The 27,870-nt window shown below is 40.2% G+C and overlaps 1 protein-coding gene across 2 annotated transcripts in view; it reads right to left on the reverse strand.

Moving 5' to 3' along the window:
• LOC115474577 (UAP56-interacting factor-like) overlaps positions 1 to 27,521 on the reverse strand; it is a 46,890-nt gene extending 19,369 nt beyond the window's left edge. The window contains exons 1-5 of one of the 2 annotated variants that reach the window (XM_030210100.1): positions 27,368 to 27,521; positions 15,518 to 15,652; positions 9,183 to 9,316; positions 5,198 to 5,292; positions 4,875 to 4,953 (exon numbers count right to left, since the gene is read on the reverse strand). In XM_030210100.1, the coding sequence (XP_030065960.1) occupies positions 4,875 to 4,953; positions 5,198 to 5,292; positions 9,183 to 9,316; positions 15,518 to 15,652; positions 27,368 to 27,404 (480 nt within the window). In that variant the 5' untranslated portion in view covers positions 27,405 to 27,521. Of the gene's footprint in view, positions 1 to 4,874; positions 4,954 to 5,197; positions 5,293 to 9,182; positions 9,317 to 15,517; positions 15,653 to 24,988; positions 25,068 to 27,367 lie in introns of those variants that run through there. The other variant, XM_030210101.1, reaches the window with a different exon arrangement.
• Positions 27,522 to 27,870: the final 349 nt, after the last annotated feature.

Consider the following 27,870-nt stretch of genomic DNA (forward strand, 5'->3'; position numbering starts at 1 on the left):
TTGAAGAAGACAGTACAGTTGGAGAAGGGGAATCAATTGGAGAAGGACTCTCAGATTTAGAGGATGCGGAAAGGTCAGACCAACCTGTTGTCAGACGCTCATCCAGGGAAAACAAAGGTGTTCCACCCCCAAGACTGTCTTACCTAACAAAGTCAGCAGAAGCTCAAGAGCCCTTAACATGGGATGAGATTGAGAAAATGCCAGCAGAAGAAGCTGCTGAATGGCATAAAGCTGCACAAGAAGAAATTGATGCATTGGATAAAAATAATACTTGGATTCTTACAAAATTACCTCCTGGCAAGAAAGCTATAGGATGCAAATGGGTATTCAAGTTAAAAAGGAATGCACAAGGAAAAGTGGAAAGGTATAAAGCCGGATTAGTGGCAAAGGGATATCTTCAAAAATATGGAGAAGATTTTGATGAAGTGTTTGCACCTGTAGTGAAACACACGACAATAAGAACACTTCTGAGCATTGCAGTCTCAAAAGGCATGCAAGTCAACCACATTGATGTGAAAACAGCATTTCTTCACGGAGAAATAACTGAAGACTTGTACATGGAACAACCAACAGGTTTCATAAATACAAAACAAAGACAGCTAGTGTGTAAATTAAACAAAGGTCTTTATGGATTAAAGCAAAGTGCAAAATGTTGGAATGATAAATTGCATGAAATATTGACAAATTTAGGATTTAAGCAAGGTGAAGCAGATAAATGCTTGTACACTAGGTGCACAAATGGACAATATGCATACATTTTAGCTTTTGTTGATGATCTGCTCATTGCAAGCAAAAGTGAGCAAGAGTACAAGGACATTGTAAAATATTTAAACCACAATGTTGAGATAAAAGAACTTGGAAATGTGTCATACTATCTTGGTATAGAAATTGAGAAACAAAATGATGGTTCTTATCTTCTAAGCCAGAAGCAGAAAATAAATGAGCTTATTGAAAGTTTAGGTATGCAAGATGCCCAAGTTGTAAGCACTCCCATGATCACTGATTTTCTGAAGGATGAAACAGTAAGAGAACCTTTACCAGATAACATCCAATATAGATCAGCCATAGGTAAGTTTTTATATCTAGCTACCACATACAGGGCTGATATAGCAAATGCAGTAGGAATTTTGAGCAGAAGGGTCAGCTCACCTACCAAATCAGATTGGACTGCAGTTAAAAGGATGGTAAGGTATTTAAAGGGTACCATTGATTGTAAATTAAAGATTTCAGCCAATAGTAATCCAAAACTAATATGTTACTGTGATTCAGATTGGGCAGGGGATCATTCTAATTATAAATCCACAAGTGGATATGTGTTTATGTATGGAAATGTACAAATTTCATGGGCCAGTCATAAACAAAGTATTGTGAGTTTGTCTTCTACAGAAGCTGAATATGTGGCCGTATCGGAAGCGTGCAGAGAACTGATGTGGATTGAAAAACTTTTGCTGGATTTCGGAATAGCTGAAAAGAGACCAATCCAGATAATGGAAGATAATCAGAGCTGCATCCGATTGTCACAGAATGACAAGGTTCAGTCACGTACCAAGCACATCGCAACGAAATACCACAACGTGCGAGAGTTGGCGAAAGAAGGGGTCATCAGTCTACACTATTGTCACACCAGTGAGATGACAGCTGACATCATGACCAAACCGTTACCCAGAGAACATTTTGTGAATCTGCGTATAAAGCTTGGACTTTGTATGAATAAATAATTGCATGACAGTTATGCATGAGAAGGGGTTTGTTGGAATGTATTGTATTTTTACATGCATTGCCTGTCACCTATTATTTCTCTGTGATTACTCTGTGACCTCTGATGTGAATTACTTAGAGAGGTCACACAGCTATGCAACTTCCTGTGGGGGTTAGATGCAGCACATGCAGCACATGGAGCACATGGAGCTCATGATCTCTCCTAACCTGAGAGGATCTATGGTGGTGTGAGCATCCATTACCATCTAAGCACATGGAAGGAGCTGATAATACAAATGTATAGTAATAAGTATATATAAGCCTGTCTGATTATAATCTAACTACAAACTGTGAGTAAACAGATGTTTTGTTACTTCAACTTTAAAGTGACTCAGCAGTGAATTATTCTGGGGTGAATGAGAGAGAGATGAAGAATAGAAATTAACATTTCTAAAGCTGAAGCTGTGTGTACTAAAATCTGCTAATTATTTACTACAAATAATCCAACAAATCGCACCTGCCGCTACCAGCTTTTGAAACATGAAGAAAGAAGGTAAACTCGGGGAACGGGGCGGAGGAAGGAAGGGGGAAATTGCACTCCTGAAAGAGTGCTGCCTGAGGCCCCCACCTCAGGTGGCCTAATGGTTGGGCCGCCCCGGCTGCCTGCATAAGTGGCAGCTCCACCTATGTCCCTCTCATGTTTCATCCATATGAACACTCCTTCTCTTGCATTTATGCATATGCCACTTATGTGCACCTTTACAGAATAACTCTTTGTTGTTCTGCTGCCCCTGCTGCATATACGTTAAAGTCACCTGGCAGGGTGACAGCATTCTGTACATTTACACACTCAAGTGATGCTTAGCTGTAGGCACCCTTTAAATGTACAATGGTATTCCTTCTAAAATTTTAAGCCTAATAAAGGGGAAAATAAAGCAATAAACATAATGAAATTATTGTATATGCACTATTAAAAGCTGGCCAGAATGTCAAGAAATCTAGTCACATATTTATTTAAACAAAACACCATCGTACTCCCTGTTGTTCAATCAATGCAATTTTACCAAAATTTTTCAATTTCTTTAATTTATAAATATAAACAAATATAGACAATACAAAACATACAACCCCAAAGTACCCTCAGTACTCCTAAAGATCTACCCTAACCAGTTCCAGTCACTCACACACATACATAATCCGTATCCCAGCTGTTGTTAAATGCACACAGATAAATACAAGTAAATACAGATTTCATAGTCACTTTCTTCTCTGCTGCATATTCCAAAATCCAAAGCCAACAAGCTCAAGGGACTGTCCGTAATAACCGTCCTTTTAAATGTTCAGCGTAAAAGACATAACTGTATATCCAGTATGGTACTACGTCAGTCAAAAGGAAATGACGACGCTCACCATTTCCTGACCACGTAGATTTGGGAAACAGCCTGCTGGGTTGTCGGTTGTGGTTCTCCTGAAGAAGCCAAGAGTGAAATGCGGTCTCGCATTGAGAACCGAGTGTGAGAATATGTTCTGATTAAGGACGCGCTGAAGGTGCCCCCAGTAGCCGGATCCTTTAATCACTGACGTTCTCATCACACAGTGGATTATATATTTGGATGCTTAAAATATGAAGCTCCTTAACAGCATGGAGTGTTGCCAGCATTTGAAGTTTGACTGAGCAGATCTTTTGACTGACGTAGTACCATACTGGATATACAGTTATGGCTTTTACGCTGAACATTTAAAAGGACGGTTATTACGGACAGTCCCTTGAGCTTGTTGGCTTTGGATTTTGGAATATGCAGCAGAGAAGAAAGTGACTATGAAATCTGTATTTACTTGTATTTATCTGTGTGCATTTAACAACAGCTGGGATACGGATTATGTATGTGTGTGAGTGACTGGAATTGGTTAGGGGAGATCTTTAGGAGTACTGAGGGTACTTTGGGGTTGTATGTTTTGTACTGTCTATATTTGTTTATATTTATAAATTAAAGAAATTGAAAAATTTTGGTAAAATTGCATTGATTGAACAACAGGGAGTACGTTGGTGTTTTGTTTAAAGAGTTTGTACTTTGTTTAAAAGTTTTCCCAGTATTTGTTAATATAGACATATTTATTTAAAACATTTATAGACTGCCTATTACTAGTGATCCCAGGTAGCTTACAAGCAATTTGATTCACTTAAGCACATGGTATTAATTCCCTAGAAATGCTCTTTTTTAGAGAATTAATTGTTTGCTAAGATTTGCATCAAGTGGGGTTTAAAAAAATCATTAAGCTATTCTAATAAATTAAATTATAATGGCTCAGTGCAAAGATTCTATTTCTTACCACAGGCTTTTTGTGTGCTTTATTTATTTTTGATACAGCAAGGATTGGATCAAACAAACAAACAAAAAAATCAGCACTGAGAGAAAACTGGGACCCAGGGCATCTATGGTCCTTTGAGAATGTCTCTAACTGCCTCTAGCTTGGAAAATGGCAGTTGGCCCACTGATTTTAATGATGTTAGCTAAGATGATCTCATTTTCCAAATTGGCAGTAGACAAAGACACCAGAGAATATATCCTTGATAACAGACAAGTATGGTCCACAAGGATACTAGAAGCTTGGGGACTCCCTTACAAAGGGTCCCCATATGCCTCTCTCTCTCTCTCTCTCTCTCTCTCTCTCTCTCTCTCTCTCTCTCTCTCTATATATATATATATATATATATATATATATATATATATATATATATATATATATATATATATATACCCTCACAAAACAGAGAAAACCCCCAATCCCAAAGAAATAATGTAACCAGACCATATAGAAGGACAACTTGGACATAGTCCCCACTAACACAGTTAAGGTGAACATCTGGAACCCTTAGATAGGTGGCAGATGGTTGTTGGCTACTTGGCCTACACCTTCATAACCAGAGAACCTCCATAGTTGAAGCCATTTCATTGGTTGTTCTACAGTTTCACAGGCTTTTTTTTTTCTTTGGTCTTAGAACAAAAATATTGGATAAAAACTGGGATGATGACTCCATTATCGCCATCATCTTTCCCCTCCAAAACAACAACAAAAAAATCTCGCCTGGAAAATGTCTGGATTAGGCCCTAAAACCGGGCCCGCCTCTTACAAAGACAATAAATAGAAGAACAAAAAGGGAGATATCCACTGACCCCTCTGTTCAAGTTGTATTTATTCTGGCGTCGCCTTTGTTGGAACGTTGATCTTCTCGTCAGTGGTGCAATAGGTCCACTGTTGAAAGAAGAAAAAAAAATAACTATTCAAAAGAAATACTATATTTAAATTAAAAACAGATTAGGATGTCATATGCCTATATTGCCTTTATAAAATAGGCACAAAATAGATGTTTTTTTAAACAATATTTCACAAACAATCTTTAATGAAATTTCCTCCACATTAATGTTTAGCCCATCTATCTAGCAAAATGTAACTTTTTTTCAACTAAAAATCACTTGTAAGTTTTCTGATTCCTTACCGTCTTTGTGTTGTGCCTTTTGGTCTGAATGTCTTTTGTCCTTCCGGTAGCACTGTGCTAGAACTATTTACATCTACTGTATCTTTTTCGGTTTCCTATTAAATACATAGGTCAAAATATTAGATAAAATATCAAACATGAGTTCTTCTATACCATTAGACTAATTATTTTCAGATTCTAGATATATTACATCATATTTTCTATAAATATGTGTAGTATATGTAGCACTGGTGTCCTACAGCCGTCATAATCTTAAGTATTCCATACCTGTGTTATAAAGATATATACATTTTAATCCCTGCAGTTGAAGACTCTTGGCATGTATGAAAGTGTTGAGACCTCTAGGGAATTGGCAGAATTTGTTTGGCTGGTACCATTGGCTTTCCCAGCATAGAGGGTTTTCAGTTATTTTCCAACTCCTAGGTTTTGGCTTACCGTAACAGCCACTAGGAGGAAAATGCAGAATGACTGCTAAATTCCTGATCCTTTTGGGAAAAAGGGTCACAAGGCACTCTGGGCCCCTCTTACCAAGCTGCGTCAAAAGGGGACCTGCGCTGGCATTAGCGTGTTTTTGACGGGCACCGAGGCCTCCCTTTTACCACAGTGGGTAAAAGGTATGTCTTGCTTTTCTGCAGGAAATAGCCATGCGGCAAGTAAAGTACTTGCTGTGCGGCCATTTCAGAGGGCAGCCCTTAGGAAAACGCTCCTACTCTACTCCGGTGGTAACCAGGCAGCATGCCCAGCGCGTACCAAAAAGACACTCCCACACTACCGCAGACCACTTTTTGCTGTGCCTTTGTAAAAGGACCTCTAAATATCTTAAAAGTTAACAATAAGATTTTTGTTTGTACTTGTATACTTTGTTAAACTTCAGAGTTACAGACAGCTACAACTTCAGCAGTTTATGAAGACATATAAAAACACAAAGATTAAACATTTGTCATAAAGACTGACAAACAATACTCAACATTTTCAAAAAGATAGAAAGAAAATTCCCTCCCTCCCCCAATTTCCCTTCCAGCCATACTTAGTAAATATGGTGTAATGAATTAAGAGCAATATCGGAATTCTCTACAACAATATTTAGACACTGTTTGATACTGCTAGATTATAGTAATAATAAGATTTTAATGTTACTACACTCAAGAATCAATAGCCAATGTAATTGACATAACATTTGGAAGGCACTAGCTTTTTTCTTACTTTTCAACCAAAATCTTGCAATGTGTTCTGCGCAACTTAAGAACATAAGAACAAAAGCATTGCTATACTGGGACAGACCAAAAGTTCATCAAGCCCAACATCCTATTTCCAACAGTGGCCAATCCTTGTTACAAGTATGGGAAATGGGATTTGATATACTGCCTTTCTGAGGTTTTTGCAACTACATTCAAGGTGGTTTACATATATTCAGGTACTTTTTTTATACCAGAGGCAATGGAGGGTTAAGTGATTTGCCCAGAGTCACAAGGAGTTGCAGTTGGAATTGAACTCAGTTCCCCAAGATCAAAGTCCACTGCACTAACCATTAGGCTACTCCTCCACTCCAAGTACCTGGTAAGATCCCAAAACAGTTCAATATATTTTATGCTGTTTATCCTAGAAATAAAGTGAATTTTCCCCAAGTCCATCTTAATAATGGCTTATGGACTTTTCTTTTAGGGAGTTATCCAAACCTTTTTTAAACCCCACTAAGCTAACTGCTTTTACCACATTCTCTGGCAACAAATTCCAGAGTTTAATTACACATTGAGTGAAGAATTCTTTTCTCTGATTTGTTTAAAATTTACTACTTCGTAGCTTCATTGTGTGCCCCCTAGTCTATCATATCTCCTCTCAGCTGTCTTGAAGGTGCCTCAGCAATTTCCCTGGTAACCCCCATATAAGCATTACTATAATCAAAAGAGCAGATAACAACTGCTTGTACCACTGTCCTAAACAGGTCTTCATTCAAAATTGGTCTTAATTTTTGAGTAAGTTGTAATTTACCATAAACTTATCTCACATTAGAAACTCGGTACTGCCCAATTCAGTCATCTTTCAGAATAACCCCTAGCACCCCCAAAAAAGTAACTTGCCATAATCTACTCTGACCAGCACCTGTTAATACTAATTAATGTTAGTTCATCTTTTGATAACATACTGTTAAATGTAAACCGCTTAGAACTTGTTGGTAAAGTGGGTTATAAATGCCTAACTAAATTAAATTGAATTAAAACAGCATTGCCGATTTACTCACATTCCACACTAAACCACTTGAGGCAAACCAGCCAGCTAATGCCATCATACATTAGAGACCTCAACCTGTTGACTAGTCCCATCCCCAGCAATCGGTAAAATAAGTTGAATATCATCAGTGTAAGCATAAAAGGAGAAACCAAACCATCTCACCATATCTCCCAAAGATTATAAATCATAAAAGGGATATTGGTAATTCTTGAGGCACACCCCATTCCATATTCTGAATCTCAGACCACTGAAACCTTAATGTACATAGTATTCATAAAAGTGTAGACTGAATCTTTTAAATACGAACTTGAAAGGGAAAGTATTTGGAGCAGCACAAAACAGAAATGGAGTTGGCCATGGAAAGTAGGATTCAGGATCATAAAGACGATAGAAATTTATTGAAACGGACCCGATATGAACTGTGTTTCAGTACTTTGCCTGTGTCAGGGTTAATATGTGTTGGACTAAACTTTTACCAGTAGATAATAATCCAGGCTCCCAAACTTCTACTGGTAGATAATATACAAAATGTTCATTATCTTAAAAGAAAGAGCCCAAATGAACCTCTGAGCAGAAGTCTGCTATTGTCTGCTGACTCTTGATCTAAGGTGCACTGAAAAGTGGCCTGTGCTAGTTTAGGTGCATGTTTTAGACGCGTGCCGATCCATTTTTCAGCGCACCTGTAAAAAATACCTTTTTTTGGGGGGGAGGGGGGCAAAAATGGACATGCGGCAAAATGAAAATTGGCACGCGTCCATTTTGGATCTGAGACCTTACTGCCACCCATTCACTTAGCGGTAAGGTCTCAAGCATTAACCATCCATCAACGCGCATTCAAATGCTGATTACCGACCATACGCCGGAAAATAAAATTATTTTTACCAGCATGTGTAGTAGACGCATGCAAAAACTGAAATTACTGCACAGGCCACATGGTAGCCTGGTGGTAATTCCAAATTGACGCACGTTGGGCGTGTGTAGGCACCTACGCGGCTTAATATAAGGCCCATAAGTTTGGTCCAACACATATTGACCCTTGACGCAGGCAAAGTGCTTAAACACAGTCCATGTTGGGTCTGCTTCCAAAAAACATCTACCTTTCTATTATAGTTGTATGTAATTTTCTTTTCTTTACTTCTTTATTTATTTTTAAAAACTTTTATATTGTAAGAGTACATACTGTTACTTCCCTTACTCCCTCCACTGGAGAACTGCTCTGTCAGAGAACCTTTCTATAACCAGGATATGACAAGTACCAGGTCTAAATACAGATTCCTCCTAATATTCATCGAACAGTGGGCAGCGCTTTTGTGGTGACCATCATTGAATATCCAGTTTCATGTTCAACCTCAACAACTTAAATAGTTAATTTGATATTCAGTGCTAACCGCTTAAGATAGGCTTGCTATTTATACAGCCTATTTTAACTGTTAAACATGGTCAGTTTGGCGCTGAATAACAGGCATACATGTACTCATGTACTTTTCAAAGTGTATTTTCATTTTGAAATCAAGCAAGGGTCTGCATAGAGAAAAGTATGCGCACAGATAGCAACAATAGAGGTGAGGTAAAAGAAAAGACTGATTAACTGAAAATCCCAAAACGCAATAGAAACCCAGACATGCTCTGAAGGACAACCATAGAATGTTATTTTAAAGGAGGTGTGTTTCCTATCATGTATGAACAAAACTTGTGAAAAGATGTATTTATGTGAAATTTATTTCAAAAATTGTCAGATTTTATTCATTTTTCTTACCATTTGATTTGAATGGCTTGTGTCATTTAATTCATCAGATGTTGTGTTCTCAGGACTAGTTTTGTCAATATTCTGCTCTGTTTCAAAATACCTTTGTTGTTTACCGGTAAATCTTCTTCCAATTCTCTGGTATCCTACAAAAAAAAAAAAAACAGAAGAATTTTGAGGATTTGATTAAACTTCCCCCATTCCAGTTGGAACAGACCACAACCATGTTCACTGCCACTTTCACCGTGCCTCCCCCCTTTCTCCATTTAACTTTCTTGCAAACTCAAGTACACATGTACCCATGAATTCAATGTGCCTAGATCCTACTGGGCCCATGAGCAATAGTTAGGCATAAAACTGAAACCCAGATTTTTCACTAAGGAATGCTGTCACTAGGCCTTCAGGCTAGCCCATGCCCATAAACCCACAAACCAACTTAGCCAATATTTCCCCTAAACTGACTTTGGTCTTTCTGTTTAAGCTGTAGAGGAACCAGAAAGAAATGTTAGCATCCTTTTATATTCAGGCTATCAATAATCAGGAGCATCCACCATTTATGAATCAGGTTTTTATCATAGTACTCACTAAACCTAGTACAGATCCTTTGTACCCAGAGTCCTATAGACCCATTTCTTTAATTAATGTAGACCTCAGGTTTATGACAAAAATTTTGGCTGACAGTTTGGCAGTTTATATTCTGCACTTAGTTGTGGGGGAACAGGTAAGGTTTGTTAAGGGTCGCCATGCAGTAATCAATGTCAAAAATTGATTCTCACCATTGAGCACTGTACAAGGAGATGGACATGGGGAAGCCACCATGGATTGTTGCTACTAATTGGTTTTCTGCCAGGTACTTGTCACCTGGATTGGCCACTGCTGGAAGCAGAATACTGGGCTGGATGGACCATTGGTCTGACCCAGTATGGTTATTCTTATGCTCTTTAGTTTTCAGAAATTGTAGCATGCATGTGGAAAATATATGGTTCTAAATGAGAGCAATCCGAGGGATAAAAAGTTTTAGATTGCTGCTTTACCTTTACTAGGTGGGAACTGCCAAAATGGCCTAGATCCTTGGTCTTCACTCCCTGCCCTCAAGGGCCACCAATGGGTCAGGTTTTCAGAATATCCCTAATGAATATGCATGAGAGAGATTTTCATGTCTACTACCTCCATTGTATTCAGACCCTCTCATGCCTATTCATCATGGCCTAGTGGTTAAGTGGTGGACTTTGGTCCTGGGGAACTGAGGAGCTGAGTTCAATTCCCACTTCAGGCACAGGCAGCTCCTTGTGACTCTAGGCAAGTCACTTAACCCTACGTTGCCCCATGTAAGCCGCATTGAGCCTGCCATGAGTGGGAAAGCGCAGGGTACAAATGTAACAAAAAATAAAAAAATATATAAATCAACAATGGTCAATATGCAATTCCCATACTATAAGTTGTTGATACAAATATTACAATGTTCTAGATCTTACAAGTTTTACATAGCTATTAAACAAAAATCAGTGCAAACAACCCCCCTCACAATCATTAAAATGCTCAATTGCACCCCCCCCCCATCTGCTAGACTCAGAGTCATCAACAGAACATCAACACCCCCGATAATCACCATTGGTGTAAATATTTGAAAACATATATATAAATATATATTTCCTCCTTATCTTTTCAATGATCCATCTCTTTTCTTGTGTATTAAAAAATGCAATATGATGTTCCATTGGTACATGAAAACTTTCATCCTTTTTCTAATCAAGCATTCACTGTGAATCAACGGAGTGAATGAGAAAAACAATAAAACAGAGTCTGAAACCCTATACATTCAGTATTCCAATAGCGCTCCACAGAAACTCACTCACTTGCCCAAGATTAAAAGGCGCAGCAGTGGGATTTCAACCAGGTTTCCTTGGTTGGTCATCTTGGTGCTTTAGCCATTAGGCTACTCCTCCACTCTATAGATTAGAGAAATGGAGCCAACTTCCTACACACCTTTCCATACTAGATGTATTCAGAGGCAACAGGCTATAGCTTATCTTCTGGGTCCAGAGGGATGGGGAGAATATATGCTTCAAGACCTTGTGTAGGTGGAGTGCTTTACATAGGATCAGGCTCTTTCTCTCTCTTTCAGGCCAGCTCTACCATTAGGCAAAGTGGGTGTCTGACTAGGATGGTAGAAATTGGGGGATGGCAATGCAGTTCTGGCATGACAGGTAAACAGAACTTCAATGCTAACCTAGCACAGCACAAGGTCTTTTAGCACAAGCCCGTGCTGAAACCCTGCTGTGCCCATCCCTTTTGGCAGGAACACTGCATCAGTGGCAGTGGGATACAGCAGCATTTGAGCTTAGGTCAATGCTGGAAGACCCCACACTGTGCTCATTTAATTTTGCTTTTTTCAGCCCAGGCAGAAACAGGGTGGTGGCAGGTCTGGCAGGGGAAAGGAAAGAGAGTGGAGAGGCTGGACAGGGGGAGGGAAGGAGTGGGTAGAGAAGGAGAGATTACATGCTGGACAAGAGGTTGAAGGAAGGAGAGATGAGATGTTGGGCATTACAGTTAGGGAAGGGGAGATGGGATACCTTGGGGAGATCAAGAGGAATGGGATATGCTGGACATCTGGGATGGATGGGAAGGATGGGGTGATACTGGATACATGAGGAGGAGAAGGAAGGGAAGGGGTGATACTGGACACCTGAGAAGAGAAGGAAAGTCCCTAGAAATCTGTATATTAGAGGTTTCTTCCACAACCACTCCTTAGCAAAGACATTCTTTGCCAGGAACCATCTTAGGGTTTCCCTGTGGTACCTGAACATCTGGATGAAGACTCTTTTCAGGAGAAGAACTAGAATATTTCTCCTATCACATTGCTGCGGATGAATTCCTGCTACCAATTGTGTTAGGCAACAACTCTATAGCAGCTTTACAAATTTGTCAATCCTCTCTTATGACTCCAGCTATTAAATCTACTCTTTAGCTATTTGAAGTAACTCTTTTCCATTTCCAATTTCAAACAGAGAGTAGGGAACCAATTTGCCTTTTACCCATACTGCCCCTGGTACTCACATTTATTCTATTGTGCTTGATATACCACCTTTCTTGGAAACAAAACAAGGTGGTTTACATAAAAATTCATAAGGTAGAAAGGAACACAAAATTCATTAGACAAGAAAGTACCAAAAGTAGATAAAATATAGCCAGGGAATAGAGCAGAAGGAAACATAGGAAAGATATAAAACTGCTCTGTGCACACTGACCCTCACGGGCCAGTGTGCACAGAGCACTGTAAAAGCAGAAGCGTAGCCAGGTTTTGTTTTCAGGGGGATCAGACCTTTTGTAAAATAGGCACTGGTGCAAGGCTGAAGAGCTGAGCTGCATAGGCACCATTTAATTCAAAATCCATTTGGATGAGCAGCTGTTCCTCTTGCACCCCATCTAGCTACGCCTCTGCCTGAAAGCTTGAGTAAGGAGATAGGTTTTTAGGCTACCTTAAATGTAACATGAGATGATTCACGTGTAGGTGATTCCATAGACAAGGTGTCAATGAAAAATCAGGCTGAGTGTCTATTAAGGTTGAGATGGGCCAAAGAAGATAGAGATATATCGAGACTAAGCATACTGGAGCAACAGAGAAAACATGAAGACAAGTAGGGAGTGAGGAGGGATGCAAGATAGGGAGGACAGCACATGTAAATAGCATTGTCCTATGAGCAAGAATCAGTATTTTAAATTGTATCCGAAAAGCAATGAGACAATGCTGCTGGCACAGGAGTGGAGTGATCTGATCTATGGACCTGACGGAGATAAACTTCAGTATTTTATACTGATTTGAAATGTATCAGAAGGGTGTCTGGAAGACCTGCATATACCATGCTGCAATAATCCAACCTCGAGGTTACATGAGTGTGTAGAAGAATGATGAGATTTAGAGTAAGGAAGGAGGAAACTGATCTAAATTATTGCAATGCCCAGAAAAAATATGGACCGCTTATGAAATTTGTGCTTCAAAAGAGAATTGCTGATCAGTATAGTCACCAAGGTGGGATTCTCCTGAATTCCAACCAAACTCTTCTCCTGTGTGTATATGAGATCAACCTTGAGCTTTAGAATAATCCTAGGATGAGAGTCAGGAGGAAGAAAGAACTAAGTCAAAGAAGGCTCATCAGTTTTACTGGAACATGGGTCTTTGAAAGGCAGCTCCCATTCAAAATCCTTCTCTCTAACCTCATGAATTCAGTGTCAGTGGAGATATTTATGTGACATTCTTAAAAATGTAATTATCTTTTTTGATTTCCATAAAATTAAAATGGAACACCTTCACTGCTCTCCATCAATGGTCATTTCTTTCTTTTCAGTGAGTCTGTCAAGATTAGGTATTACCTTTGATTCCAAACTATCCTTCAAAAATCAATTAGATGCAGTGTAGTAACCCTCTTTCTTTGCATTGTATAGAGTCCATTCAGTCAGTGGCGTAGACAAGGGTGGGCTTGGGTGGGCCCAGGCCCACCCACTTTGGGTTTAGGCCCTCCCAGTAGCAGCATATCTATGATGTCGCTGGCAGGGATCCCCAAGCCCCACCAGCCGAAAACTCCCAATAAATGTCCCTCCTGCATACCTTGTAAGTAGCAGATCTTTGCCTGCAGTGAGCAGTGACATACATACTGCTCGCACAGGCCCCACAGCCTTCCCTCTGATGTATTTCTGCCTAGGTGGAAGCAGGAAGCTGCATCAGAGGGAAGTGTGTGGGGCCAACAAGAGCAGTGTGTATTAGTTGCTTCTCGCTGCTGGTGAAAATCTGCTATTTAAAAGGTATACGGGAGAGGGGGGATGTTTGAGAGACCATATGGCATGCAGGCGAGAGAAGGCGAGACCAAATCACCTGTGGGACGGGGCGAGGTTCTTCTGCCCACCCATCTTGGGCCCAGGCCCACCCAAAATTGGGTGTCTGGCTACGCCCCTGCATACAGTGAAACCATTTTTACACTCACCCTTATTTGGACATTAATTCTCTCCCTGGTCACAACTCATTTAGACAACTGTAATGTTGTCTACTCTGGCCTACCACTTTCTAGTCTTAAATGTGATGGGCATTATAGAAGAGCTCTACTGCAGTCAAGCTCTTCTATAATGCCCATCACTTTGCTCATATTTATCTACTTCTGGTCTCCAAACCTTAGCTCCCTGTTTCTGTACATGTCAAGTTTAAAATTCTCACCCTGGTTTATAAATGCCTCACACATTCTGCCCTAATCTCTCCAACCTACTAATTCCTCTCAAACCCATGTAAACTATGCTCATCTCAACAGGCTCTTATACAACTTCCTCCCCCTTCTCCCCATCCCCTGGTTTTCAGGATTTTCCTAATGAATATGTATGTGATCTTTGCACTGCCTCCACTTATGCAAATAGATCTCATGCATATTCATTATGGAAATCATGAAAACTCAACCTGGCGAGGGCTAAGGATGAACACTCTTGGTCTAGATATTTCCTGTGACACTGACTTTAGTTACACTGGACCACAGCTATTGAACTTCTTACATTTAGAAATCAGACTCGAACCCTCATTTCCCAAATTTAAAAAACAGACCAAGACTTGGTTATTCCAGAACACCTATGGACATCACAAGTGATCGCTATCCCCATTGCTTCCTTCCCTAGCTATCTCTTTTGACCCTTTCTTCCCATCTATGCGACTCTCTGTTCTCTTTTTTATGGACTGTTTGTACACTGCTTAGCAGCACCAGGGAAGGGAGGGAAGGGAAATGGGACTTGATATACCGCCTTTCTGTGGTTTTTGCAACTACATTCAAAGCGGTTTACAGAGCATATTCAGGTACTTATTTGTACCAGGGGCAATGGAGGGTTAAGTGACTTGCCCAGAGTCACAACCATAGTGTAGTTGGTGATATATCAAGCCTTATTAAATAAATAAAATTGACCTAAAAGATGATGCTAAAATGGTACTCAGTATTGCTATGTTACATTAAAAATTGCTTTAAGGAGCAAGACCTGTTATGTGGGAGACCATAGTTTTGATTCCCAGATCGTAACCCTACTCCTAAGCAGGTTGGGACTTGGGGCACTGGCACTGTTCACAACCTCCAAGAGGTAGGGACAGAGGAAGGGAGACCCAGACATCACTCACCAGTGCAACTTCCTGATTGACTTTAGTGTAGTTGTTGCAAGTTCCAGAGGGCATCCTGATATGTGATGAGAGGAGGGGATACAAGGGAAAAACCTCAGGTAGCTGTGAAGGAAAGCTTAAGGTACTATAGTTCATTTAGGGCAGGCTACCACTGAGCTGAAACCCAAAGGAGCAATAAAGCTAAAGATTCAAAGAGAAAAATGCTTACCTGGTTGATTTTGAAGATTGCCACCAAGAAATGTAGTTTTCTGGTTGACATTTCTGGGTCTAAATTGTTGTTTCATTTTGTTTAATGTAGGATGCTGATCTGTTTGCTTATTCCAGCGAAGCTTTATGATGTCATCTAGATTGAAAAACACAAGTAAAATAATTATGCCACACTAAAATTTTGCATTTTTTTACAATTATCTACAATTATAAATTAATGTCAGAACAAAAACTTTTTTAAAACTTCAAAAATATATGTGAAACAAAAGCTTTATCTTATTATTATTATTATTATTATTATAACATTATTTTGGAAGGATACTCACCCTTAATGGTACATGTTAAAATATATGGGGCTCATTTTTTTAAAGAGAAAAACATACAAAAATAATCATAAAGCACCATTTGGACAGATCTTTTCTCAAAACATCCAAATCAGTTTTTTCAAAACTTATTTTGCAGACGTTTATCTATGCATTTCGTCTACAATGTGTCAAAATCACAAGAGGGCATGTTGGGGGCATTTTGAAGGAGGGCTTAGGGCGTGCTTAACGCTTGGACATTTTACAGCCATAATTGAACAAAATGAAAATATCTAGGGTGAGAACTTCAACATTTTGGTCTAGACTTGTTTTTATAATGAATAAGGCACAAAAAGGTGCCCTAAATGACCAGGTGACCACTTAGACATCATACTGAAAATGCCCCTCCACATCTCCCTAAGCCTTTTCTTTTTATAATAATCCAACTTTCAAATTTTGCCTTCTTGAATTTTGTTTTTTGTTTGAATTCCCCTTCCATTTATTTCTGTATGCTCTATTATCAGATTTTATGTATTTATGGCTCTTTATCTTGCTTCTCCTTTCTTGAAATGTATGGGTTTATGAATTTTATTTTATACTAGTAAAAAAGCCCTGTTTCTGATGCAAATGAAACGGGGGCTAGCAATGTTTTCTTCTGTGTGCATGTGGGAGTGTGTGTGTCCCTGCCCTCTGGCCTCTCTCCCCTTCCCCCTCTGAGTCCTTCACTGTTACAGAGCCAGCGATCTGATTTCGTGCTCTGCTGTTTTCCTTCACTGACTGTGTTACAGAGAGGGCGGGGCAGACACTCATAGGGAAACTGGATATCTCTCCCCCTTCACACTTCCGGCTGGAGGCTTCATAGAACGTTGGTGTTGCCTTTTATATAGAGAGATTTCTAATGACCCCTCTTGCTTGTTAGCTAAATTGAACTTGAATTTGTGCGATATAAATGTCATAAATATATAAATAAATGTAAAGAAAAAGTAAGGAATTCATTGACTGATCAGATTACATATTATATCAATTTTTTTTCCAGGTTGCTCCTTCACTGTGATTTCTGTTAAATTATATACAATGGGAGAAAATGCTAACGATGGAGCTTGAGGTGGCTGAGTAATAAATAACTCTTTCAGCACATTTCTACTGAGCTTTAAAATGGTTCATAGCATCAAGAATAGTTAAACAAAACACAGTAGAAATTACCTTTGAGTCCATATGTACCTTATCACCAGAGATTCATGTGATCTACCATAATAAAGGACAGCTTTGCTGGATCACCATCCTCTGTTTGGTCATTTCCACTGTGAGGGTATTGTACTAAGGTGAGCTAAAAATCAGCTGGTGCTAAATGCCCATTATATTCCTATGGGCGTCTCAGCATTTAGCACCTATTGATTTTTAGCACGAGCTAAAAACATTAGCACACCTTAATGACTTGTGGGATTTCTTTGGTTCTTCTTTTTTGATGCTCATAGCATCAAGATCCATGGTCTGTATTCAGAGTGGCCTAAAGCTAATTGAACCATCATGCTACCCTTAAACTTCAACATTTCAGATAGCACAATTATTTGAGCTGACAAAAGGAATAAATAAATTATATAATTCTCATATTGCAAGGCTGGAATGAAATTCAGAAATATCTACCCTTGTTAACTGAGGTTGCTACATCACCAACAGTATCATAGTCCCTTATGAAGTTGTTGTACAGTAGAAGCTTGTGACAAATATTTCCATGTCTTATTTATTCTGCAACATTCTTGAGCCAGGTAATATTCAGTCGGAGGTCTTCTTCCCATGATAGTTTTAAAAAGGGAACTGACAAATGTTTTATGGTTCACAAACTCATCCAACAATCTACTTTCACTAATATACCTGTCCACATGTGAAAATATAATACAGCCTGTATCACAGAATAAGCAGAGTTAAACACAGGGCACCTCAATAGTAGCAATAGTAGGAGGAGATTGGAATTAAGGGAACAAAATCCGTTTTTTATTTATAGAATTTTCATTTTCAATCACCAAATATTGTTGTGATATTACAGCAAACAAAAGGAAGTCTCCAACTATATCCCAATACACAATTGGAACAAGATAATCAAAATACTGAACTTTAGCTCACAAAAGAGAAGGCAAAAACCTAGGAAAATAGAAACTAAAGAAAAAGTGTAACTCTCTAAAGACGAACCTAACTACCGGTTATTAACTCCTGCCAGCCATAACAGTGATCACTGGAACATCATACAGTAATACTTGGTTCATCCTCTTCTACGATAAAATCTAACAGTTGTTTGGGTCAAAAATAGGTAAATTTTGCTTGAAAACCCACCACACATGTTCACAGAAATCACAGGAAAAAAAAGTAGCTCCAAGGGCAAGAATACTGGTTTGTACAGCCAAAAATGTTTGATGCTTTTTTTGAGTCAACCTAGATAAGTCTTTGAACCCATAAACAAAGAATTAATTGCACAAAAATACAAATAAAGAACTGCATTCTGGTCATGCTCAAGCACAAATGTCACAGAGTAGGTCTTTGATTTATAGCCTCTAAAGATGATTCAAAAAAATCAGTAACTCATCATTGGAGAGATATTATCCTCTTGCTGGCCCTCCAGCCCTGAACTTCTTGTAAGTAACAAATATTGGGCCCTTGTTATAGGTGGCAATGTCTGTGATGTCATATGCAGTACTTCTATCATATATTTCTTTTATCATATCTAATGAAGACATTAGGTAACGTGTAGGGAAATAAGAATCTTAAAGTATTTCTCCTAAATTGATTTTCCATATATTCCAACCATCTATTCACATAAAGTTTATCCTTCACCAGCACTCCAGTCACTGATTGCAAATTAGTCACCTTAATTTTGTAGGAGTGTCCCCAGTGTGTCACTTTATGTGCTACTGAGGCCTATGTCCATATACAGGCCTGAACCTGAATCATCTCAGTGAACAAGACTATCATGACTGCTTGGACATTTCCTGTTTCTCTATCAGTCCAAGGACACTTAGCACATAGAACATCTGTACTTCATCTCAGGGGGGTGAAGCTGGTTACCGGACAGATATAGCCCTCACGTATGTGATAATGTTTGTGGGACCCCTGGCTAAGGCACCAATATGCTCTGGATCAACAGAGGACTTCTCTGTCTTAGAAGGCCTGAATTTCATCTACCGGACAGAAGGAATGTATGTCCTGATTGGGCCATAAAAGTCACCTGAGGACAGTGGACTGAGGTCTCCTTAGAACTTTTGAAATACAAAGTAATTAGAATTTGCTTAGAATGGGACAAGAGTGGACGCTCCGTGAATAACTCTGGGAAGACACTGTCTCATAGTTCCTATGCCCTGAGCCTCCCTATACAATCTTGTTACAGAGAAGTAAGCTGAGGATCAGCTGCCTATCTGTGCTAAAGACTAATTGCCTAGGCTAGCTGAAAGATAAACTGCCACTTTTATCCTGATAAGCTTGCTGGTCACAGCTGGAGCTAGGAGCAGGACCCTGCATCTACCGGAGGGCAGCTACGAAGCAAGTGTCCTATGGTGAGAAGCTGGGGTTGACTTCTACAGTGTGGGGATTTAGATTATTATTTCTATTACTGCCATAGGCTGGTTTAGATCATGATCATTAGTTTATTTAGACTGATATTTGGCTTTTGGTTCTCAGGTATAATTCTCAGCACTGACAGATATATATAATCTATATTTACATATTTCTATTTTGTGTAACTCTCAGTGATATATTTATCCTTTGTGTTATCTTATGGTATTTATTGTGTGTTTGCTTGCCTTCTCACTAAAGGACCCTTTTACTAAATCTTAGCGTGCACTAAGTGCTGCGCATCGTATTTTATACCTATGGACCACGTGACACTTAGCCATGCTAAGCATTAGTAAAAGGACCACTAAGTATTATTGTTATTATCATCTATATAATAAATAATATATTCTACATATTGGCATAGTGTTTCTTTGGAAATTACCAGTTAGATAACGAATCTGGGTTATTTTGCTTTTTCTTGTTCTCGTGTACTAAGGCCATTTTTACTGCAGTCATAAAAATGGCATTTTTCAATTTTTGCATTAATGGTTATATGCTAAGGTTAAGCTATAAAAACTATATTTGGGAAGAGAACTTTCAATGTCTATCAGCATTAAAAAAAAAACAAATAGAGATTCCTTATAAATAGGCAGATAAGCAATGAAACTATTAAAAATGATGAAAAGGGAGGAAAAAAACCTCAAGAAGCTCCCAGCTATTGGCCAGCAGAGCCGGACTTCTTAGGCAAAAAACCTCCCAAAAGAAACTTCAGCTTAAAATACTTAGCTATGTTAAGGTTGCCATTAGAACGCAGCCATTTTTGAAAATTACCACATGAGCACTTAGCCCCACCCATTTTGAAGGCAGTAAGAGCTCACACAGTATCCATGCGCTAACTCATGGTAATGTAGCTGTACTAATTGATTAATGGAGGAACACACCCCTCCACCCCTGACATGCCCCCTCAAAATAAATACAAAAATACATTTATTGAACGGTTAGTATGTGCACATTTTGAAGTTCAGGTTTAGGTTCAGTTTATTTGATATACGGCAAATATAGCAAAGAAAATCTAAGTGGTTTACAAACCCCAAAATAGGTGTGGAGCGAGTTGTGTACAGTAAGCATAAAAACATTGAGAGACAGATATTAAACATAGACTAAGTTACAAGATTGTTACAGGGAAAGTAAAATTTTACAATTTAAAGTGTGGATAGTTGCTGTTTCCATGTTTCACAGACCTCAGTAATGGGAACTAGAGTAGGGGAAAACTATGCAGCGCAGCAAAATCTAAGAAATAGTCTGAAATGCAAGGGAGGAATAAAACTTTTATACTCTTAAACTTGTGGTGCTCCATTTTTAGCTGTGGTAGGCATGAGTTAGCAAAATATAGTTTAAATCATTGTATACTTGGAGAATATATAGAATCTATTGAAATGTAATGCAGAACTAGAATACTACTTTAGACCTGGCTGGCAATAGCTAACTTTATGTAAATATGATTTCCTCCTTTCAGTTCAACCTCCAGAGCACTTCAGAAATGTTCCTCTAGGTTGGGGGACATATAGAAGCTGTTTTTATCTTTGGTTACTCAGCTTGGGTTAAGTGCACATGAACTGGTCATTTCTCCCAGGCTTACATCAGAGACACTTGAATCTTTAAGAGCCTGAGGTCACATACACATTTAAGTTCACTTCAATTTATTGACTCTTTGTTCTGTGCATCGTCTCCTCACGAATACGACAACATACAGCAAACATCACACACTCAGACCCTTCAAATCAGTCTTACAAAAGGTTTACTCATTCTCTTCTAATACTATACTGTATGTCTGGAGGCTAATTTAATTACTGCACTTCCTGTTCAGCTATTTTATGCTAAAAATATCCTTTAGCTACTTCTCACAGAAGCCTTCTTCTTCTGCTCTGGTTACATCACATTTTTAAAACTGCTTATCATTCCTCCCACTGAGCAGCTTCAGTTTTATCTTATGCATCTAGAGGGTTATTTTCCAGGATAAAATCTGGACAGATTGTCTGCCTATATACATGTAAATTTACTTGCTGTATAAAGAGGTTTTCAAGGGTGGAATTAGGGAGCAGTTGGCATAATGGGCCGATGATCAAAAGCAAACGCAGGCACTAGAGGCTGTTAGTGCCATACTAACACCTGCATTTGCTACCGCCCCATGATCAAAGCCCCCGAGCACGTGAAACAATTCACTCGCGGGCTCTGAACGCAACTAGTATGCAAATGCATGCAGAACAGGGCTAAACCTATTTATCCTCAATGATCAGCAACCAGCACGCCAAAGATTGGCTCACTGGCCGCGGCAAACCCTATGCCAGCTTGAAGCTGGTGTTAGGGTTTGCAGACCATTGGAGAGGAATGTTGATCCCTGGTAGTCTAGCGGGCCTTCACCACCCCCCTACCTTAAGTTGGAGGAGGGAGGTGGCCTCCCTCCTCTTCCATCTGCACCACCTGCAAAATGGCAGTGCCCAGCGCTGCCCAGTGCTCCCCTCATTCCCTTTCCTCCTTTCCTGAAGTTACTATTGAGGAAACTACACTTCTCCTTTCTTCCTCAAAATGTACCACCTGTTCCTCTGATCCCATTCCCACCCACCTTCTTAATGCCATCTCTCCTACTCTTATTCCTTTTATCTGTCACATTCTCAACCTCTCACTTTCCACTGCGACTGTCCCTGCTGCCTTTAAACATGCTGTGGTCACACCTCTCCTTAAGAAGCCTTCACTTGACCCTACTTGTCCCTCTAATTACAGACCCATCTCCCTCCTTCCTTTTCTCTCCAAATTACTTGAGCGTGCTGTTCACCGCTGCTGCCTTGATTTTCTCTCCTCACATGCTATTCTTGACCCATTACAATCTGGTTTTCGCCCTCTCCACTCAACTGAAACTGCGCTTACTAAAGTCTCCAATGACCTATTACTGGCTAAATCCAGAGGTCAATATTCCATCCTCATTCTTCTTGATCTTTCCGCTGCTTTTGACACTGTCGATCACAGCATACTTCTCGATACCCTGTCCTCACTTGGATTCCAGGGCTCTGTCCTTTCCTGGTTCTCTTCCTACCTCTCCCTCCGCACCTTTAGTGTTCACTCTGGTGGATCCTCTTCTACTTCTATCCCTCTGCCTGTCGGCGTACCTCAGGGTTCTGTTCTTGGTCCCCTCCTCTTTTCTATCTACACTTCTTCCCTTGGTTCATTAATCTCATCCCATGGCTTTTCCTACCATCTCTATGCTGATGACTCCCAAATCTACCTTTCTACCCCTGATATCTCACCTTGCATCCAAACCAAAGTTTCAGCGTGCTTGTCTGACATTGCTGCCTGGATGTCTCAACGCCACCTGAAATTAAATATGACCAAAACCGAGCTTCTCATTTTCCCCCCCCAAACCCACCTCCCCGCTCCCCCCGTTTTCTATTTCTGTTGATGGCTCTCTCATTCTCCCTGTCTCCTCAGCTCGAAACCTTGGGGTCATCTTTGACTCTTCTCTCTCCTTCTCTGCTCATATCCAGCAGACCGCCAAGACCTGTCGTTTCTTTCTTTACAACATCCGTAAAATCCGCCCCTTTCTTTCCGAGCACTCTACCAAAACCCTCATCCACACCCTTGTCACCTCTCGTTTAGACTACTGCAATCTGCTTCTTGCTGGCCTCCCACTTAGTCACCTTTCACCTCTCCAGTCGGTTCAAAACTCTGCTGCCCATCTCATCTTCCGCCAGGGTCGCTTTACTCATACTACCCCTCTCCTCAAGACCCTTCACTGGCTCCCTATCCGTTTTCGCATCCTGTTCAAACTTCTTCTACTAACCTATAAATGTATTCACTCTGCTGCTCCCCAGTATTTCTCCACACTCGTCCTTCCCTACACCCCTTCCCTTGCACTCCGCTCCATGGATAAATCCTTCTTATCTGTTCCCTTCTCCACTACTGCCAACTCCAGACTTCGCGCCTTCTGTCTCACTGCACCCTACACCTGGAATAAACTTCCTGAGCCCCTACATCTTGCCCCATCCTTGGCCACCTTTAAATCTAGACTGAAAGCCCACCTCTTTAACATTGCTTTTGACTCGTAACCACTTGTAACCACTCGCCTCCACCTACTCTTCTCTCTTCCTTCCCGTTCACATTAATTGATTTGATTTGCTTACTTTATTTATTTTTTGTCTATTAGATTGTAAGCTCTTTGAGAAGGGACTGTCTTTCTTCTATGTTTGTGCAGCGCTGCGTATGCCTTGTAGCGCTATAGAAATGCTAAATAGTAGTAGTAGTAGTAGTGGTGCTTCACACCATATAAGGGTGCTTTCCCTAACTTATTAATCAACTGGCTCGTCCTCCAGCTTTTAGTCACAAGACAACATACTTCCTTTTCAGTTTTTGGCCCACAGTTTTAGAATGCCTTACCTCTGGATTTGAGTGGTAAACTAATTTGTTTCCAATTTAAAACAGCCCTCCATTTAGAGAATTATGATTTGACTATGGAGGACTATGGTTGACATCAACACTACTCATCTCTATCCTTATCTGCTTTAACATGTTGTATGTTCCAGCTCTCTATTGTTGTTACATTGTGCTTTTGTGAACAACTTTGATGCATTCCTAATAGGGTTGAAAAGAGGAGTATCAAGTGACCAATTAAACTAAACTAAACTTCCAAGTTTACCCTAATACATTGCCTATATATATATTATATTGCATAAGTTGTGGAAGAAGGCCGATTGACACCATGAAAGTATTAAGAAGAATACTAGCAGGAGAGAAAGGATGGGAGGACTGGGAATGGAGCAAGGAGAAGTACAACAGATGGAAGATGGGGAAAATTGGGAGATCTGGAATGGAAGGAAAGGAGGCAGAATCTGGGGTGGGGAAGAGAAGGAAGAAAAGGAGAAAGGATTCTGGGATAAAGGCAAAATCCAGATTAGAGGGACGGATGGAGGCGTTCCTACCTATGCTCTAATCTTATTCCCTCTCACATCCCACACTCCTTTTGTAGCATCTCCTTTTCGCTCACACCTCCCCTGTCTCAACTAGCTTACAAGCTTACTCTCCCCCCTCATTTTCCCCACTCCTCAACCACCCTGCTTCTCATCCTAACAGGCAACTTGTCTCGAAGCAACCATTCCCTTTTCATTAGCCAGTCTATCATATCCCTTCTCTTACACCCCCTCCCAATCACCTGTCTCCTTATCTCAGTTCCCATGCAATCTCTCAGTTTGTGGTTTTTCCACTCGCAACCAATTTCTTCTCATCTTTACCTTCCTCATCTCCTTCTCCTCCCCATTTCTCCTACTCTTCATACCCTCCTCCTCATCTGTCCTTCTCCTTCACCTTCCCTCTTGCCTTCCGTATCTCCTTCCTTCGCCTCCTCGTACTACCACCTCACTCACTCCCTTTTCCCCCTCCCTATATCTGTTCTTGTATCCCTTTACCCCTCTTTCACAACTCTTTCTTGTTCTCCTTCCTATCATGCTACTAAACTACCTTCTCCCCTCTCAGTAAACTCCATGTCTCTCCTTCCTTTCCAGCTTCCTCTCCCCTACTTTCCCAGCCTGTTTCTCTCTCCTCAAGCCCTCCTTGCCCCCCCCCCCCCCCATAACCACACTAACCTTCTGACTCCATTGTGGAGTAGGCAACCAGCTCGGGACCAGGAGGAAGAACTAGCAACCCTCTGTGCTGCCTGCTCACTGTCTATCTTTAGTACTGACGACAGAGTGATTATCACTATGCAGATCATAGGGACTCAGAGCAAGCACACTGCTGCCAGTCCCTGTGGCCCCCTCTTCTCTTATGCATTAAGCATAAAGTGTGATATGAGTAGAGGGAGGAGGGGCTGTGTGAATGACACACTGATGTGGCTTGTTAAACTCTTAAAACCTTGATTTAATAAGGCCTTTCTTTCTTTCTTTGTATGTTCTTGGGGGAAAATCTTACTAAATCAGGGTCTTAATTCTTTAGTTGAATCCTTTAGCAATGTGTCTTTGGCAATATGGACTGTTTTTCATTTTAGGCTTCCCAATAAGAGGTTTCTACGTATAAATTCAGGTAAAAACTATTCCTGTTCTTTCCTCAGCTATCAACAAATGTAACTTTTCATTTTATGTCACTAGATTAAATTACTAGAGTGACTGGGCACGACTGGTTCTGTAACTACAGCACAGCTATATTTAGGAAGTATGACATGTTTAAAATAACTGTTCCTTTTAATGGACTTAGGGGAGAGCTATTTAACCTTTTTATTCCTTTACTAGTAAAACATAAGAGGTGGTGCCTTTTTTTTTAGTGTTGGGGATCACTTTCACCTTCCAGACAGGCAAAGTTATTTTGAAAGATTTCAGTGTAATAATCCTAGATTGGTAAAATAACGCTGCTGAAAATTAATTATCAGGTCATGAGGCCAGCAGTAGGTTTTGTTTTCCACAGCAGAATCAGAACCATCTTCTTAAGGAAGAGGGCTTGATAAGGTACCAGGCGAGGCTTTCCTTTGGGCTCACCATCTCAGGTAAAATCCTTCCACACAATCACCATGTTGGTTTTCCCCGCCCAGTCAAGCCTGGTGCTGGTTCTCCCTTTTTGTTTGCATACTCTCTTTAAACCTCCTTCAGCAGTGTCTCCACTGATCATCATCAGGGCAAAGTAGCTGTGAAGTTTGGCTCTTTTACTTACCATGTGACCATGACTCAAACATTGTCCGTGCTGGGATGAGCAAATTGCAACTCATTTTTATTTATTTAAAATATTTATTTATTTATGACATTTATATCCCCCAGTATTCCCACCCATAGGCAGGCTCAATATGGCGTACAATAATTAATAAGCAACAATAGTACAAAGTACAGTAGACAAGGTCACAGGAGAGAAGAGAAACAATGGAGGAGGAAGAAAAAGAGAGGGGAGGAGATAAATCAGCAAGGAAGGAGTCATGGGCTAAAAGGCTAAAAGGTTATTATTTATAACTGCTCTATCCAATTGCCCTACGTGGTGTACAAAACAGGAATGTGCATAATCATTAGCATCAAGACAGTACATGTTTAAAAACCAAGAAAGACAGCATCTAACATTGTACAGTGAACAGCCCCCTACATCGTGACTCCAAATGCCTGAGTAAAAAAAGAGTGATTTCAGCTGCTTCCTGAATTGCACAATGGATGACACCATTCACATTTCCACTGACAAGGTATTCCAAATTGAGGAATACCTTATCAGTGGAAATGAATTGCAGATTGCTTAGCCTCAAGCCGGATATACCTAAATAAAGGGATATCTAATAAGCACTTATCAATAAAACACCAATTTCGAGAGGGCTGACAAAAGCTAAAAGAAGAAACCAATAAGGGAGGAGCATCAGCCTTCAAGGCTTTAAAAACCAGAGTCAGAACCTTGAAACTGATCCACCAGTACACTGGAAGCCAATTGAAATCCAATAAAAGCCAGAATAATATGGTGAAAGTTGTCAAACCAGACAAGAGCCTGGCAGCAGAATTTTGCACAATCTGCAGGGAATGAATCATGGACGTTGAGAGGCCAAGGCACAGAGAATTACAGTAGTCCAACACTGTCGGTACCAAAGCCTGCAAAAACAGTCCAAAAATTAACTTCAGAAAACAGCTTCTTCAAACATCGCAACAATCTCAGTCTATAATAAGCTATCTGAATAACCCTCTTTTGTCACAATGGGCCCCCCCCCCCCCAATGCCACAGAATAGAATGAGACCAGACAGGATGAGTATAAAACAAGTGCAGAGTAAGGATGCTGAAGTGCTCTCCTACCCTTCTGCTCCCCAGTCATAGCAGGTCAGCCCAACCCCATGGGGCATACCCCCCAGAACCATCTTCAACATTTGGTTACTCCTCAGGAAGCAAATGTTGAAACAAAGTTACAGGGGATCATTCTTGAGCTTCCTATCAAACGTCCTGCGTGGCACAAAGCAGTGAACTGCCAGCATGTGACACATGACGGAATTTCAATGACAGTGTTTAGAACTCACCCAGAGACATGTTCATCGGTTCCGAACTGACTGCCATTCCCACCCATAACAGCCCTCTTATGAACTTTGTCGTTGCTTTTTTCTCCAGTGTTTGGCCTTGGTTCTCTCTCCTCAGCTGAGAGGGAGCTAAACCTGTGACTGTGCCAGCATCTGCAGTGACTGGATCTGCTGCTGTCAGTCTGAGGCTCCTGAGGGTGCATGTCTACAGCATTACCCAGGATTGAAATGTGACAGCTGTGTGAGCTGCTACCTGGGCACAGTGCCATACTGCTTCTTTCTGTTCTAGCCATTCTTCCAGGCATTGATACAGATAGACAAAACAATTGCACAAAAACTCACACTTGTCCAATGCAAAAAATATAAAGAAGAATCAATGCAAAAAATATAAAGAAGAATCAAGCGGCAAAGACAAGAATAAACCTTTTGAGGGACTAACTGGAATGGAGAAGTAGACTAGAACTTAGTACAGTAGGCTGAGATCCAGGCCCTTGTGTTTCGGGGGT

This window comes from Microcaecilia unicolor, chromosome 7 (genome assembly GCF_901765095.1).
Source record: "Microcaecilia unicolor chromosome 7, aMicUni1.1, whole genome shotgun sequence".
Taxonomy (NCBI): Eukaryota; Metazoa; Chordata; class Amphibia; order Gymnophiona; family Siphonopidae; genus Microcaecilia; species Microcaecilia unicolor.